General features: G+C 45.8%; 1 protein-coding gene across 2 annotated transcripts in view; it reads right to left on the bottom strand.

Annotated features, from left to right (window-relative positions):
- Nucleotides 1-18,674, bottom strand: part of ALDH1L1 (aldehyde dehydrogenase 1 family member L1) — a 45,394-nt gene extending 26,720 nt beyond the window's left edge. The window contains exons 1-4 of one of the 2 annotated variants that reach the window (XM_066597024.1): nt 18,443-18,674; nt 7,490-7,640; nt 7,159-7,393; nt 2,558-2,723 (exon numbers count right to left, since the gene is read on the bottom strand). In XM_066597024.1, the coding sequence (XP_066453121.1) occupies nt 2,558-2,723; nt 7,159-7,393; nt 7,490-7,619 (531 nt within the window). In that variant the 5' untranslated portion in view covers nt 7,620-7,640; nt 18,443-18,674. The remainder of the gene's footprint in view (nt 1-2,557; nt 2,724-7,158; nt 7,394-7,489; nt 7,641-18,442) is intronic. The other variant, XM_066597025.1, reaches the window with a different exon arrangement.
- Between the last annotated feature and the right edge of the window lie 202 nt (nt 18,675-18,876).

Genomic DNA, 18,876 nt, shown 5'->3' with positions numbered 1-18,876 from the left:
TTACATTTTATCCCTTTGAAATGGGTTACTGTGGGGAAAAATGCATTTTTTTAATTTATTTATTTATTTTTTTTATTAAACCCCTCCTCCTGTAATCTGCTTACATGTTGCAGTTGCTATTTGATTGTGGTATGTAAGGGGTTAAACTGCCAGGATCTGAGCTTTCTCTGCTTCTGGCGATTAGGGTGGTCTCACATGGGTGAGAAAAATCACACGGTTTTTCGCGTGATGCGAGAGTCAGTAAAAAAGCAGATTATGAAACCAATGATTTTCAATAGTTTCATTCCCATTTGTGATGATTTTTCTACACCTGCAATGTTGCAAGAAAATTGCGGGTGGCAGCGATGCGATATTATAATTAGGAAAAAGCATCGCCGACGCTCAAAAATTGCGGGAATAAGGATGCGTTTTTGCCACGATTTTCTTGCAGCTAAATCACGATCTCCAGTGTGAAGGAAAGGAGCCCTAACTGTTTCTGCACACATTTTTGGGGGACTGGCAGTACTACGCCATCAATGAGGGGGGCTACTGATGTGGACATTCTGATACTCTGCAACTGGTCTGATAGTTTGGAATGTGTAATAATCCGGTGTGTCTGTAGTCCCGTGCATGCCGGACTAATAAAATGTTACCGTAAGATCACACGAGGGGTTAGTAGCAGAAAATGCTGGCTGAGGATTGCCTCGCGGGTGCTGATCATGTGACCCTGACCCCAGTCACATTCTCTGTTTAATCATCTGAAAAATGAGCCAGAATGAATATTTACTCAGCCTAGAATTACAACTGGATTTTAAGCCGCTGGGTTGATTTCATGTCAAGGATGTTTCACTAACAGTATATGTTAAACATTAGCTCGTAGCCATCCACTTCTCCATAATAAAATCATGTTCCATTGTGCTCCAGTCACATCCAAAGATGCATCAAAATTAAGAATTCTGCTGATTTCACCTTAGATCTCGCCTTACGCATCACTGCTGCCCCCCTTTCTTCAGGTTCACGTTTTATACAGCATATTCTTGTGCATTGTTGCATATTTAGTGCATTGCTGTGCAATAGTTCAATGTAGAAAAAAAGGCAACATTTCTTAGGGTGATTTCACAGGGGCGAGAAAATCGTGCGTTTTTCATGTGATTCGAGACTGAGTACAAGCGCAAATTATGAAACCAATGTATTTCAATGCTTTCCTTCACATTTGCGATGTTTTCACTCATGCGATGTTGCGAGAAAAAAATGGCGGAATGTCCTATCTTTCCGCGTTTTGTGTTTTTTCATCTCCCATGTTTCCCTATAGAGCCTCCTTTTTATCGCACCGCAAAGCACAAACGTATGATTTCCATGCATTTTTAACATTAGAAAGTCCTATTGACTTTCGCACTAAAAAATTGTGCGAGAAAGTCACACGTGGCAGTAATAATTTTGTGAGAAAAAGCAGTGCTGACGCTCACAAAATAGCAGGAAAAGTTGCGATTTTCTCGCGGCAATATCGTCCTTTTTAGGATACAAGACAGCAGAATCCATCACAGAAAAGGATCGTAGCTCCTGTCTAAGGCGTAACTCTCTAAGATCAGGGTTTATTCCATGTAGTGGAACTAGGAATGCAGCTTTGAATGGGACTAAAGTAGAAGACTTAGCTAAGGAACGGAAACCTCCAATGTCCTCACCCGAAATGAGAGCCCAAAAATCCTGTCTGGCCACTTCTGTAACATGACCCAAAGCGAGTTTCTAGAAGCAGAATGTAAATGATGCAGAATGGAGGGGGAGGAAAAACTCTTAACTGCTCCTGGCCCGGCCTGTCTCCTCTCCCTGCAGACTGGCCTGTCTCCTCTCCCTGCAGAAAGGGACACGGTATATCGGCCAGACGTGAAAACCCGGCCGATATATGGATGTGTGAATAAGCCCTAAGACCCAGAACATTTTTATTTTTTCAGCAGCAGAGCTCTGTGAGGGGTTCTTTTTTGGCAGGAAGAGTTATAGTTTTCATTGGCACCAGTTTGGGGTACACGTGACTCTTGGATTACTTTTTATTACATTTTTTTGGGAGGCGAAGAAAAGAAAAATACCAATTCTTGACTTGAAGATGCAATTGTTCAATTGCTAGGATAGTACACTGCATTACTTATGTAGTGCATTCTATGACAGCATCCTACTCTAATGCAGGTAGCGTCTAATAGGCTGAGTTACATGGTAGACATGGAGAACTTCGTCAGGCTTTTGGCTGCCATGGGATCCCATTGGTACCTTACAATCATATTGTAGGGTGCTGATGGGCCCTCTCCCCCATTCATCTGCTTACATGCCGCAATTACTATGTATTGTGGCATGTAAGGGGTTAAACTGTCTGGATCTTTGGTTTCTCTGCCACTGCCTTAAAGAGAGGTATGTGAAGGGTTAAAGCGCATTAGTGAGGTCAGTAAAAAGGCGTATTGCGGTCAATAAGGGGTTAATAGGGTGAATGGTGTTGTGCTGTAATACCACATACAATGTGTATAAAGGGCTGGCGCTGTTTTAGGAAGAAAGCAGCTATTTTATTGTTATCCTGCACACACCGTATACTGACCATGCCTTTAATTCCCTCCGGAAAAAGGAATCTGTTGTATATGGAGTTGACGGTGTCATCTGGAAGGACCTCACACTCCTTCTGCAGTAGAATGTCGCCCGTATCCAGCCCAGCATCAGCCCAAAATACGGTGAAACCGCCTTTCTTATCCCCCTGCATCAGCGTCCTGCATGAGAAAAGATATATGAGCAGAAGAGGAGTAGTCCGGGGTGTAGCTGAGATACCTGGGCCCTCGTCAGTCCTGGGGTGTAGCCAAGATACTCAGCCCTCGTACAGTCCTGGGTTTAGCTGAAATACCCGGCCCTTGTACAGTCCAGGGTGTAGCCAAGATACTCAGCCCTCGTACAGTCCGGGTGTAGCTGAGATACTCAGGCCCTCGTACAATCCAGGGTGTAGCCGAGATACCCTGGCCCTCGTACAGTCCAGAGTGTAGCTGAGATCCCCGGGCCCTCCTACAGTCCAGAGCAGGGGCGTAACTATAGAAGGTGCAGGGGATGCGGTTGCACCCGGGCCCAGGAGCCTTAGGGGGCCCATAAGGCCCATGAGCCCAGTACTATGAATAAAGCATTATAGTTGGGGGCCCTGATACAGGTTTTGCATTGGGGCCCAGAAGCTTCAAGTTATGTCTCTGTGCAGCATGGTTTAGGTATGGGTACGGGTACAGATACAGATAGATGGGGGGGGGGGGTGGCCCAGCTCACATTTTGCATTAGGGCCCCTGAGCCTTTAGTTACGCCCCTGGTCCAGAGTGTAGCCGAGATACCCTGGCCCTCGTACAGTCTGGGGTGTTGCGGAGATCCCGGGCCCTCATACAGTCCAAGGTGTAATCGAGATACCCTGGCCCTCGTACAGTCCCGAATGTAGCCGAGATCCCCGGGCCCTCAAACAATCCAAGGTGTAACCGAGATACTCTGGCCCTCGTACAGTCCGGGGTGTAGCTGAGATACCTTGGCCCTCGTACAGTCCGGGGTGTAGCTGAGATAGCCTGGCCCTCGTACAGTCCAGGGTGTAGCTGAGATAGCCTGGCCCTCGTACAGTCCAGGGTGTAGCTGAGATAGCCTGGCCCTCGTACAGTCCAGGGTGTAGCTGAGATAGCCTGGCCCTCGTACAGTCCAGGGTGTAGCTGAGATAGCCTGGCCCTCGTACAGTCCAGGGCGTAGCTGAGATAGCCTGGCCCTCGTACAGTCCAGGGTGTAGCTGAGATAGCCTGGCCCTCGTACAGTCCAGGGCGTAGCTGAGATAGCCTGGCCCTCGTACAGTCCAGGGCGTAGCTGAGATAGCCTGGCCCTCGTACAGTCCAGGGTGTAGCTGAGATAGCCTGGCCCTCGTACAGTCCAGGGTGTTGCTGAGATAGCCTGGCCCTCGTACAGTCCAGGGTGTAGCTGAGATAGCCTGGCCCTCGTACAGTCCAGGGTGTAGCTGGGCTAGCCTGGCCCTCGTACAGTCCAGGGTGTAGCTGAGCTAGCCTGGCCCTCGTACAGTCCAGGGTGTAGCTGAGCTAGCCTGGCCCTCGTACAGTCCAGGGTGTAGCTGAGCTACCCTGGCCCTCGTACAGTCCAGGGTGTAGCCGAAATACCTGGCCCTCGTACAGTCTGGGGAGTAGCTGAGATACTGTGGCCCTCATACAGTGTGAGGTGTAGCTGAGATACCCGGGCCCTCGTACAGTCTGGGGTGTAGCTGAGATACCCGGGCCCTCGTACAGTCTGGGGTGTAGCCTGTAGTATCTAATGAGATGTTAAACACATGTAGGGAGCTACTATTTTCCTAGGGTATAATAATAATTGAGAATAATGATCTGGCCATCATCAAAGGGTTAGCTAATGGTTGGTCCATGCTCCTGCCCCTGCTGGGTTGCAGCAGAGACCCCAGGATTGAGCTAAGGAGAATGCTGAGCACATGTAGAGTGAGCTGCAGCACTGGACTATCATCCAGCAGAGATAGCAGTATGTAAGGCTGGTCATCTGTGCAGCTTCCTACAGTAGAAGTGGGGGAATAGGGTGGGTGGATTAGAATAGAGCATCCCAGTATACTCTGCTTTGATATATAGATTTGTCTAACAGTTCTGGTGATCCCTTCTGTGTATGACACTGACACCACCTGCTACTTAAAGGGGTTGTCTCGCGAAAGCAAGTGGGGTTAAGTACTTCTGTATGGCCATATTAATGCACTTTGTAATATACATCGTGCATTAAATATGAGCCATACAGAAGTTATTCACTTACCTGCTCCGTTGCTGGCGTCCCCGTCTCCATGGCTCCGTCTAATTTCGGTGTCTTCTTGCTTTTTTAGACGCGCTTGCGCAGATGGGTCTTCTCCCTTCGGCTCGGCTCGGCAGCAGCGGCATTTTGGCTCCGCCCCTTGTACGCGGCATTGCGTAGCTCCGCCCCGTCACATGTGCCGATTCCAGCCTCCTGATTGGCTGGAATCGGCACATTGACGGGGGCGGAGCTACGCGATGACGCGTACAAGGGGCGGAGCCAAAACGCCGCTGCTGCCGAGCCGAGCCGCAGGGAGAAGACCCATCTGCGCAAGCGTGTCTAAAAAAGCAAGAAGACACCGAAATTAAACGGAGCCATGGAGACGGGGACGCCAGCAACGGAGCAGGTAAGTGAATAACTTCTGTATGGCTCATATTTAATGCACGATGTATATTACAAAGTGCATTAATATGGCCATACAGAAGTACTTAACCCCATTTGCTTTCGCGAGACAATCCCTTTAAGTTTTAACCCTTTCCAATCCAATTTGTATTATGGTTTTCCTAGGGGGCTTACTCTTTTTCTGACGTTCTACAACGGCGCTATATGCTGGCTAAAGCCAGTACTGCATGAGGTGACACGTTGGATAGGCTCCGACAGCAGAGAGGCTGGCAATATACAATAAGAGAACCCTGACGGACGTTTTTCAACATCAGAGATGTACAGCCTTAAATCATAATGTCTTTACAGGTCAGACAGTGGATTAAAAAGGGTTAAGCTTTAAAGGGGTTTTGTCTTTGGAAAAAATTTATATTTACCTATTCCTCGCCCATCAGTCTTCTTACTGCATCTTCTCTCCGCCGATCTTCTACTGTCTCCTCCAGTCCTCTGGGTCACCTCACTGCAAGCCGGTCGGATACTCTTCTTCTTGTTATGGAGGGTCCATTCTCGGCAATCTCTTCCGGCAGGTCAGTGTAGGTTATGTCACTAGTGACGTTATGTTCACTACCTAGCAAGGAATGTCGATCTACTGCCAAGACTGCGCATGCGCACTGTCTCACCACGAGTGTTCATATACTATTGTTGCGAGACAGCACCCATGCACAGTCTAAGCAATAGCTCTGCATTTCCTGCTAGACAGTGCACGCTACATCACTAGCGATGTAGTGTACATTGACCTGAAGGAAGGAGACTGCCCAGAATGGACGCTTCGCCAGAAGAAGAAGAATCGTCCGGCTTGCGGTGAGGTGACCCGGGGGACTGGAGGAGTCAGGAGAAGATGCGGTAAGAAGACTGACGGGTGAAGAATAGAGAAGTATTGATTTTTTTTTTCTAATGACAAAACCCCTTTAAGCAGCTCCCTACTAATGGTATAGTATACTCAGTGTGATAGTGTTAGTAGCTTAGTTAGGAATCAGTGTGTAGTACAGGATAGGGACAGGTCGGCATCCGATGGCCAATAGGGAGTTAGCAGTCCGGTTGCAATGCTAGATTAGTCGGTTGTTAGGGATGAAGTGTTAATGTAGTCAGGCTGCATCTACTCTCACTGTCTGGCGATTGGAGGAAGTCCCTGTCATCATCTCCTGACCTACTGATGGTCGTCTTCAGGAGGAATGCTGCATGTACAGTCATGCACAGTGACAGGGGCCCCTGCATCGGCATTATCTTCCGCCGTCTTAGTCTGGAGGTATTGTGCACAGGATTCTCTATATATACTCGGGTATGTGTGTACAGCTTCTTCAGGACTTCTCACTTGTGTGCTTGCTGCTGTAATTTCCAGTATATGGGTGCAGGCACTGATAAGATTTAGTTACATGCCCACTCCCATTCACTGAAGGCTTCTAGGCCTTCGTGTCCCATACAGGTTATGGCTCTTTTACACGGGACGAAAGTCGGGTAAACGACTGCAGGAGCGCTGAGGTCACAGCGCTAAGGTCGTCAGTTCTTGTGCAGAGCATTTAGACAGAAAGACTTGCCGCTGGATCGCGGGCTTCTGGTCTGCTTCTCCTGCAATGTGAAGCGCTAAGCGGTGAGCGTTTATGCAGGACGTGAAGCCAGCGAGCCAACGAGGTTTTTTAATCTTAAACTGTGAATGAAAAGTGAGCGTCTTTTTTCTCATTCACACTGAACAATTATCACTCAAATTTGAGCGATAATAATCGTTATGTATAAATGGGCCATTGGCGTCAAGGTCTTGTGGGAAGATCGGTGCTCATATCTCCCCAAACAGCGTTACACATATATGACCTATGTACATTATATAATAACTTGTATAGTGGGCAGGCTCCGCCCAGCTTGATGATGACATCATTCTACAACCATCCTTTAATCTTGAACTAGGGGTCCCAAAGGGCCCAGATGTGATTTCTCCCCAATGTCTCTCAATGCAGTCCCCATACTTACCAGTTAATGGCGGAGGCCCCCCGGTGTCGAGGCAGGATGGAAGGATGATAGATAATAGATTTGTGTCTCGGAAAATCGATGACTTCCATGGGGATGAACTGAGAGCAGAAGGGAAGAACGTTCAGCTCCGCCTTCACGGATTCATACTGCTCCACCACCTCCGGGAGGGCCTGATTCTTCACCCTCCAGCGTGGGAATTTGAAGACCGGCACACCATCTTTCTCCGCTTCTTCTCCTGCGGGTACAAGGAATAAAGTAGAACTGGTAATTCATGTTAGTTATGTTCATGTGGCAATGTACAAAATGACGATGATGATGATGTAGCACGTACCTAGTGGATCTGGCTTGCCGCCTGCCTTATCAGGAATGGTGAATACTCCCACCACTTGGTGTCCTTCCTTCACAAGCTCCTTATATACTTCTTTCCCAAACAGGCTCTGCCCGATCACCGCTATCCTCATGGCTGCAGCTGGTGTGACAAACTGATGAGCACATGTTACAGAAAATTCGGTATTATTACAAACTGCTATACATTATTATCAACTCCTGCTAAATGAGAACAAAATCGCACAAAAAGTACAAATAGATTACACAATAATTGTCCATGCTACGCGTATAAAATATACGGATAGTAAATACTATAATACTGCCCCCTATGTACAAGAATATAATTTCTCTAATACTGCCCCCTATGTACAAGAATAAAATTACTATAATACTTCACCCCTATGTACAAGAATATAACTACTATAATACTGCCCCCTATGTACAAGAATATAACTACTATAATACTGCTCCTATGTACAAGAATATAACTACTATAATACTGTCCCCTATGTACGAGAATATAACTACTACAATACTGCTCCTATGTACAAGAATATAACTACTATAATACTGCTCCTATGTACAAGAATATAACTACTATAATACTGCCCCCGATGTACAAGAATACAGCTACTATAATACTGCCCCCTATGTACAAGAATATAACTACTATAATACTGCGCCATATGTACAAGAATATAACTACTATAATACTGCCCCCTATGTACAAGAATATAACTACTATAATACTGCTCCCTGTGTACAAGAATATAACTACTATAATACTGCCTGTTATGTACAAGAATATAACTACTATAATACTCATGGAATCATAGAATGGTAGAGTTGTAAGCGACCTCCAGGATCATCAGGTCCAACCCCCTGCTCAGTGCAGGATTCACTAAATCATCCCAGAGAGATATTTGTCCAGGCTTTGTTTGAACACTTCTATTGAAGGAGAACTCACCACCTCCCGTGGTAACCTGTTCCACTCATTGATCACGCTCATTGTCTAATATCTAATTTGTTTCATCCCATTGCTTTTAGTCTTTATTTGTGCTGATAAAAATAGGGCTGATCCCTCTGCACTGTGACAACAATTCATATATTTGTAGACAGCTATTAACCCCTTAGTGACCAGCCCATTGCCTTTTTACGTCTTGGCCTGCTGGGCTTAATTCCCAGAGGACGTAAAAACATGCCTCCTCTGGGAATGACAGCCCTGCAGGCTCAGGACGTGATAGCTCCATGCTGCCGGTTGCCGGAGGTAGCCGACAGCATGGAGCTGTCATCCCGGGCCGCAGGACCCAACCTCCGGTCACGCGATCGCCGGATACCGCGTTAAAGTTAATAAAAAGTTGTAAATAGTTAAAATTTCAGCTCCCCTTACGGATCGGATCCATAAGGGGAGCTGAGAATACTCACCCCCATCCTCCGCGCTGTCCGGCTTCTGCTTTGTTCTCCCCGACCCTGCCGCCGGTGTCAGCGCATGCGCGCCAGACGAATTACGTCACGCGCATGCGCAAAGAGCTGGGAGGCCCGGTAAATTTAAAAACTCCCTGCGCCGGGCTAGTATGAGTAGCCGAGAGCAAGTAGCTGTCACCGGGAGCCGCTGTATGCGGTTCCCGGTCACATGATCGCTGCTATCCATTGGATAGCAGCGATCATGTAAAAGTTTTAAAAAGTAGAAAAAGTGTGGGGAAAAAAAAAAGTTTGTTTTATCTCCTCTCATACATCCTATCCATGAGGGGAGATGAAATTAGGTAGCTAAGGCCCCCAGATTTATCCGCGGACCTTGCCCGGCTTCTGCGCACGCGTCTGTTGCCAAAATGGCGGACGCAGGCAGAAAAGCCGCAGATTGGCAGAGTAATTCAAAATCTCCCCGCACCTGGCTACTAAATGTAGCCAAGAGCCTGGAGATTTCATGGGCTGCCACGGTACGCGTTTCCAAGTCACGGCGATCACGTAAAAGTAAAAAAAAAGCTCAATTTTCACCTCCCGTCAGGGATCTGATCCGTGAGGGGAGGTGAAATTACTTAACCAAGGCCACCGGCGATGTCCCCTGATGGGATCCTATTCCGCGGACCTTTCCTCAGTTTTGGCGCATTTGCCCGTCGCCAAAATGGCGGACACAAGCGCAGAAGCTGGGGAGGTCAAGAGGAAATTTAAAATCTCCTTGCTCCTGGCTACTAAAGGTAGCCAAGAGTTTGGAGATGTCACGAGGGGGCCGCGGTGAGCGGTCTTCGGTCACGTGATCGCCATTATCCAATGGATAATGGCGATCACGTAAAAGTTAAAAGACAGTTAAAGTTTGACGCTTCGTTCAGTTTGGGCCCCGTTGTGCATCCAGACAGAAGATTAGGGTCACAATGCATATGTTTCTGAACACGGGACAAATGTGGGTATACATTTTGGGGTGAAAGTCTAAGGGTGCCCACCCACTAGCGTTTTTTTACAGCGAAATTCGCAGCGTTTTTTTTTCTGCAGTGGTCTTTGGGCTATGGGACATGCAAAGCTAAAATCACGATATCGCGGTAAATCGCGATTTTGCGCGATTGCGATTTTTACATTACAAGTCCAATAGACCCCCTGCAGGAAAAAAAAACCTGCGAATTTCGCAGTGAAAAAAAACGCCAGTGGGTGGGCGCCCTAAGGGGTATAGTTTTTAAAATGGGGTCATTTGTGGGGGTTCTCTATTGTTTTGGCCACTTAAGGGGTCTACAAGTGGGCAATGGGGCCTAAATCACCTTCAAGCAAAATGTCTGTTCTGAAAACCACCCGCTGCTCCTTTCGGTTAGGGCCCTGTTGTGCATACGGACAGAAGATTAGGGCCACAAAGGGTATGTTTCTGAATACGGGACAAACGGGTATCCATTTTGGGGTGAAAGTTTTCATTCATATGTCTGCTGTCCAAAAAATATATTTTTAAAATGACATAATTGATAAAAAAACAATATTCGTAATTTTTTTCTTTTGCTTTGCTTTGATTCATTCAAAAACTGTTGGGTGAAAATACGCAGTACACCCCTAGATTAATGCGCTAAGAGGTCTAGTTTCCAAAATGAGGTCATTTGTGGGGGTCCTCTGCGTTTTGGCCGCTCAAGGGGTCTACAAGTGAGCAATGGGGCCCAAACGCCTTCAAGCAAAATGTCTGATCTGAAAACCACCGGCTGCTCCTTTCAGTTTTGGCCCGTTGTGCATACGGACAGAAGATTAGGGCCACAAAGGGTATGTTTTCTGAACACAGCACAAATGGGGGTATGCATTTTGAGGTGTAAATCCTCATTTTCTTGTGCACTAAAGAAAAAATCCTGTGTTTAAAATGATGTATTTGCAAAAATATGAAATACTTTTTTCTCGTCTAAATTACATTAATTCCTGAAAAGAAACTGTGGGGTCAAAATACTCCTGACCCCCCTCAGTGAATACATTAAAGGGTGTAGTTTTTAAAATGGGGTCATTTGTGGGGGTATCTATAATTCTGATACCTATGAGCCTTTGCAATCTTGGCTTTGTGCCGAAAATAAAGTGTTCCTCAAAATGTTGATAATTAATGTAAAATTTGTACGGCTCCTAAATGGTTAAAAAAAACTAAAGTTTTTCCAATGTGCACCTAGAATAAAGTAAACAGATGGAAATATATATCTCATCAAAAAATTCTATGTTATGTTTGCACATATTTGAGATATTGCAGTTGGAAATGTGAAAAAATGACGATTTTTAAAAAAATGTTCCCAATTTTGGCGCTTTTAATAAATCTACACAAATTCTATCGGTCTATTTTTTCCGCCAAAATGAAGTACAACATGTTGCGAAAAAACAATGTCAGAATCACTGGGATATGCAAAACCTTTACGGTGTTTTTCCATGTTAAAGTGACACATGTCAGATTTCCAAAATTTGGCCTGGTCATTAAGGCGCAAACAGGCTTGGTCGCTAAGGGGTTAAGTCTCCTCTCAGCCTTCTTACTGTCCCCCCTATATAGAAGAATATAACTATTATAATACTGTCCTCTTTGCCCTTTCTCTGCAGTTACAGTTGTACATTGATGTATTCAGGGACATGTGTTATGACTTCTTGGCTTACTCATATCATGTGGGGGGGGGGGGGTGAGGTTTGGGGCGCTGTCCTGCGTTCACTAATGAGGAAAGAGGTCCATCCCACCTCCTGATGGGCTCACCCAGTCAGCTTTGTGCATGTAATCTCCCCGGCGGTTACTCTCGTTCAGTGACCTGGATGTTATGGACTTTGTTGTGTTATTTTCTATTAGTTATAAACTGGCTGTAAGCGTCGTTGATTCGCATTTATTGTTCACCGTCCTTGAGCTTTCAGCAAGAGGACAAATCTTCCTGAGGTTTCCAGGGACCTTAGTGGGTCCCATCTCATGATTGTAATATCCGAGACACAATGATTGCAAAAACATATGAGGAACATGGGTGCAAGTTAGGGTGCATTTACCACCGTGCCAGTGGTAACTGCCACTGTCAGCACTGCCCAGACTGGTCTGGGTGAGATCTGGCAGCTCCGGCTTCGCTGACCTTTAATGACTGAACATATCATATTCACCTGCTACTTGAAGAGCAGAGAAGTCTGAGAGAAGACAGCACCACTTACAGCTACAAAAATCTGCATTCTCCGCACCCCTCACATCAGACCCCCTGTGCTAGTCATAAGATAAGGAGGGCATACCTTACATCCCCATCTAACACAGCCCACCAAACAATACCATGGTACAAATATGTGGAAATCAGGTAGAGAGTAGGAGTCAGCAGTGCCAGTGCACCTCCACCGGCTCCCACCAAGTAACTGTCGGTCACCCTGGCCAACCTTCAAAGTTGCTCAGGTCCTACTGAACCTGGGACCATCTTCTGTCCCTTTCACAGACTAGGAGCCGCTGGTGCCAGCAGACCTCCACTGGCTCCTCAGAAGCAACCGTTGGTCCACCATGATCAACCTTCATGGTTGCCCAAGTGTGTCTGAACCAGGGACCAGTCGTGTAACTTGTGTCCCACCCACCGACTAGCAACTACTGATGCCAGCAGACCTCCACTGGCTCCCCTCGACCAACTGTTGGTCCACCCTAAGCCAACCCAAGTCCTTGCAATCGAGGGACCAGCCATATAACTTGTGGCCCTCCACCAGATGGGAAACTCGCAATTGTTTTGCCATGAAACATAGCTACCAACTCCATGTGAGTGAGTGAAGTGCTGCAATACCACCTTACGGCTCATTTCCAAAGGCGTATGGGTATGGGTGTCCTGCAGCGCTTTACTCCTCTGTTGGCAGAGATCGCGTATGGGCAGCAAGTATACTGCGCATCACCACATATCTCGCGCAGTGTGATTCTGTCTTTTTTTTTAAATTAAATCCCCGATCTGATTCATCGCGGGGTTGCATATGAATTGCCACGCATACGCAATGGGCTTAAGGCGGATTCAGATGAGTGTGGTTTTGTCATCTTATACGGCCATGATAATCAAGGACGTGTAATGGGACAAAACAAAACCATTGATCTCTATGCTCCATGCCGCAGAGTGTAGTTGCGTCTACGGCAGTGGGAATACTCCTTTACGCTGTGTGGTACAGTGAGGAATATAGCATGCTGCAATCTATTACTCACGTGTATCTACATGCAATGTTTACACTCTCATGTGAATGGATCAATGAAAGTCCATTTACTTTCATTGACTCCATTCACCGCGTATCGTGTGGCTGTACATCGCATGCGTAATAAATGCTAAAAAAAAACACGACTGTAGATATAAGAGACGCTTAAAACTCGTGCGAATATGAACTCCATTCTTTTGAATGGATTCAAACTCACGAGTGATGTTTTCCCTCACAGCAATGCTACGAGATTAAAAAAAATGCTACATGTTCTATTTTCTCGCGTTCCTCGGAAGGAGCGCTCACTGTTTTCAATGGGGCCTCAAAGACATCACATGGCACTTACATGTTCTGCGATGCGCATACAAGTGAAATGTTTTGCATTGTAATTAGAGATGAGCGAATATACTCGTTTCGAGTAATTACTCGATCGAGCACCGCAATTTTCGAGTACTTCCGTACTCGGGTGAAAAGATTCGGGGGGGGGGCGGGGGGAGGCGTGGCGGAGCGGGGGGTAGCAGCGGGGAACAGGGGGGAGCCCTCTCTCTCTCCCTCTCCCCCCCACTCCCCACTGCAACCCCCCATTCACCCACGGCACCCCCCGAATCTTTTTGCCCGAGTACGGAAGTACTCGAAAATCGTGGCGCTCGGGCGAAAAAGGGTCGTGGTCGAGTAGGTTCGCTCATCTCTAATTGTAATCAATGAGAAACACTTGCAATCTTCTATTGAGAGTGAAACACACGTGTGAGGATCGGAATGCTCGCCAGTGTGAATGTAGCCTTAGGGCGCATTAGCATATCCAATTCTCATGCGCAATAGCTGACTGATAGAAATCTGGTCAGATATTACATATGTAAAGGACCCTAAAGGATTTAAATGATTTAATTCACATGAGCGATTTTCTTCTGGTAGTCTGAGATGAAACAGTCGCTGTGTAGCCTATTTTGGGGTGATTTTTGCTTAAAAAGAAAGAAAAAATTGCCCATTATTTTCTATGGAAGTTGTAAAAATATTGCATTGTACTCACATGTTGATGGAATTTTTAAAGTCTTACTATTGAAACAACATGCAATTTCATTTTTTATTTGCTAACCTTGGAAAATAACGGACGATATCACCTAAAAAAAAGTTATAGTGAGAGATCGAAAGATCGCAGTATTGGTGCAGACGGAAAATTGCACATGTAAATTAACCCACTGAAATCAATGGGTTATTTTCCCGTGTGAGTTTTGTTGGAATCACAACCGGACAGAACGCGCACAAGAAAACCAGTTGTGTAAATCTGACCTTATAAAACAGAACATCACAACACAACTTATAGGGGGCCAGGCAGGTAGGTGGTCCTGCTTTACTATCCTCGCCCACACTGCTCCCCTCACCTTCGCAGTAGACTGTCAGCCATGTGGTTAACTCCATTCTACTGTACACTAAAGAAACCCCCAACCGAACCAGACGAGTCTCCCCTTCTTCCTGGGGTCACATGCTCTTCCTTAGGGCTCATTCACACGGCCGTGATTTCACCACGTATTCTGCACGCTTGTGTGATAAGGGGTGAATGGAGACAATGAAAGTACATTGATTTTCATTGATTCATTCATATTAGCGTAAACATCGCGTGTAGATACGCACGTTAAAAAGATCCCAGCATGCTCTATTTCACAGCATATCACGCACGAAAAGCGTTATTCTTCCTTATGGGTAGCATATCCAATTGTGTCCATACGCAATACGGTGTGTATGGGCAATGTTGCTTACACAGCAAAAAACAGTCGCACTGTGCATGACGGCGTGTGTGAGATACGCTGTAATCGCAGTGCACTATATCTGCTTTACGCAGCAATAGCCGTCTCGTCGTCAGCTCCCACAGTGGTAAAGCGCTGCATGATGCACGCAGTGTTTTACACCGACAGCCGTGTGAATGAGCCCTCATGCTTTCTTAGAGCTCACTCACACGACTGGATGCAGTTTTGGTCCGTGAAATCTGCAGTGTTTTCACAGACCAAAGCTGCTCGTATTTACTGCAGATTTGGTTCTTGCTGCGTTTTTTTTTTTTTTTTGCACACATTTTCACTGTGGTTTTCACGCGCACAAAAAAACAAAGCAAAAAAGACAAATGGATTTCTTATGCCTTCCTGCAGTGAATATGCATGTATCCTGTATATTCACTGCGTATTTTTAATGCTCCCATAGACTTACATGGGTGATTTTGGTTTGTAATATGAACCAAAAAAGGACGTGTTGCTATTTTTTTCATATGTGTTAAAAACACATGTTTCCATACCCCAATGCGGGTCTATGTGGGTGTATACTGTCTGTGCTAAATGTGTATAAAATATGTGGATGGTTAATACACCCATGTGAGTGAGGCTTTACAGGGCCTTGTAGCCCCTTCATCACTTTGTAATTGTATGCCCATTTGAAGCATTCTGCAACTTTCTAATAGACATTTCAATGTCTTTTTTCAAGAACTTTTCTTGCTGTCAGCAAAAACTAACCTTCTTCTTAATAACTAGAAGCTGAAAACCTGTACAGAGCTAATACTTCTCACAGCTAAGGATTTGTTACAATTGTATCTAGTCGATCCTGGACTCCACACCGATACGTGTTACCTGCACTGATACATTGTAACATCCCGGACTCCACACTGATACATGTTACCTGCACTGATACATTGTAACATCCCGGACTCCACACTGATACATGTTACCTGCACTGATACATTGTAACATCCCGGACTCCACACTGATACATGTTACCTGCACTGATACATTGTAACATCCCAGACTCCACACTGATACATGTTACCTGCACTGATACATTGTAACATCCCGGACTCCACACTGATGCATGTTACCTGCACTGATACATTGTAACATCCCGGACTCCACACTGATACATGTTACCTGCACTGATACATTGTAACATCCCGGACTCCACACTGATGCATGTTACCTGCACTGATACATTGTAACATCCCAGACTCCAATTGGATACATGTTACCTGCACTGATGCATTGTAACATCCCGGACTCCAATTGGATACATGTTACCTGTACCGATACATTGTAACATCCTGGACTCTAGACTGCTACATGTTACCTGCACTGATACATTGTAACATCCTGGACTCCACACTGATACATGGTACCTGCACTGATACAATTGTAACATCCCGGACTCCACACTGATACATGTTACCTGCACTGATACATTGTAACATCCCGGACTCCACACGGATACAGGTTCCCTGCACTGAAACATTGTAACATCCCGGACTCCACAGTTATACATGTTACCTGCACTGATACATTGTAACATCCTGGACTCCACACCGATACGTGTTACCTGCACTGATACATTGTAGCATCCCGGACTCCACACTGATACACGTTACCTGCACTGATACATTGTAACATCCCAGACCCCACACTGATACATGTTACCTGCACTGATACATTGTAACATCCCGGACTCCACACTGATACATGTTACCTGCACTGTTACATTGTAACATCCCGGACTCCACACTGATACATGTTACCTGCACTGATACATTGTAACATCCCGGACTCCACACTGATACATGTTACCTGCACTAATATATTGTAACATCCCGGACTCCACACTGATGCATGTTACCTGCACTAATACACTGTAACATCCCGGACTCCACACTGATACATGTTACCTGCACTGATACATTGTAACATCCCGGACTCCACACTGATTCATGTTACCTGCACTGATACATTGTAACATCCCGGACTCCACACTGATACATGTTACCTGCACTGATACATTGTAACATCCCGGACTCCACACTGATGCATGTTACCTGCACTGATACATTGTAACATCCCGGACTCCACACTGATACATGTTACCTGCACTGATACATTGTAACATCCCGGACTCCACACTGATACATGTTACCTGCACTGATACATTGTAACATCCCGTACTCCACACTGATACATTGTAACATCCCGGACTCTACACTGATACATGTTACCTGCACTGATACATTGTAACATCCCGGACTCCAGACTGATACATGTTACCTGCACTGATACATTGTAACATCCCAGACTCCACACTGATACATGTTACCTGCACTGATACATTGTAACATCCCGGACCCCACACTGATACATGTTACCTGCACTAATACATTGTAACATCCCAGACTCCACACTGATTCATGTTACCTGCACTGATACATTGTAATATCCTGGACTCCACACTGATACATGTTACCTGCACTGATACATTGTAACATCCTGGACTCCACACTGATACATGTTACCTGCACTGATACATTGTAACATCCTGGATTCCACACTGATACATGTCACCTGCACTGATACATTGTAACATCCCGGACTCCAGACTGATACATGTTACCTGCACTGATACATTGTAACATCCCAGACTCCACACTGATACATGTTACCTGCACTGATACATTGTAACATCCCGGACTCCACACTGATACATGTTACCTGCACTAATACATTGTAACATCCCAGACTCCACACTGATTCATGTTACCTGCACTGATACATTGTAATATCCTGGACTCCACACTGATACATGTTACCTGCACTGATACATTGTAACATCCCGGACTCCACACTGATACATGTTACCTGCACTGATACATTGTAACATCCCGGACTCCACACTGATACATGTTACCTGCACTAATATATTGTAACATCCCGGACTCCACACTGATACATGTTACCTGCACTGATACATTGTAACATCCCGGACTCCACACTGATGCATGTTATCTGCACTGATACATTGTAACATCCCGGACTCCACACTGATTCATGTTACCTGCACTGATACATTGTAACATCCCGGACTCCAGGCTGACATGTTACCTATACTGATACATTGTAACAAATTATCAGGAGAGATATTTGTGCTGTTGATGTGTTTAGCTCACAGAGGATTGTCTACGCAGGATGCAATTGTAACAAACCTGCAGCTGTGAGATGTATTAAGTTAAGAAGTGGATTTAAGCAATAAATTCTCATTTACTGACAGCAAGCAGAGATCTTGAAAACAACGAGGAATCGTCAATGTATTTTAGAAAATTGCAGATCACTTCACTATACAGATATAGCAGTAAGCAAAGCAACGTTTAGAGCGCCACATCTGCTTAATGTTTGTCGCAGTTTGCATAGCCATTGCTTTGTTATGACTGCTAGGCGAAGCAAATACGATAACCATATAGCGGGCCGGGCCCATCAAGTTAGGGCTTGTTTACAAATTACTGAAATATCCCCTTAAGTCGCAAGAGGCGAGAATGAAGCGCACATTCCTGCAGAGGACTCACCTGGAGACGGGACGCAGCAAAACTCCTGCCAGGTTATGTGTCTGAGTGCCGAGACTGGAGCAGTTCTGGAGGCCTGAGATGGGGCAGCGGAGGAGGAGTTTGGGAGTGGGACACGATCCAAGGAGGTTTTACGGATAATTACTGTAACACACAGGGCAATGCATGAAGAGGTCAGAGCTGAACATGTTCCTCTTGTCTCAAGGCTGCAGGAAAGGCTGCAAATGCAATAAACTGACAGATCAGGAAGAGAAAAGAGAGTAGAAGGAACAGAGTAGTAGTAGCAGTGCTGGACACAAGGGGGCTCTAACTAGGGAGGCGGCAGAGCAAGATCCGATTCCAGACCCCAAGATCGCCCTCTCTGGTCCGTCATCACTTGCACTAATCAATCTGCTCTCAGTACATCAGTGGTCTCTAATGTGTGGCTCTTCGACTTT

This window comes from Eleutherodactylus coqui, chromosome 3 (assembly GCF_035609145.1).
Source record: "Eleutherodactylus coqui strain aEleCoq1 chromosome 3, aEleCoq1.hap1, whole genome shotgun sequence".
Taxonomy (NCBI): Eukaryota; Metazoa; Chordata; class Amphibia; order Anura; family Eleutherodactylidae; genus Eleutherodactylus; species Eleutherodactylus coqui.
This window is presented reverse-complemented; position numbering and strand designations above follow the sequence as displayed.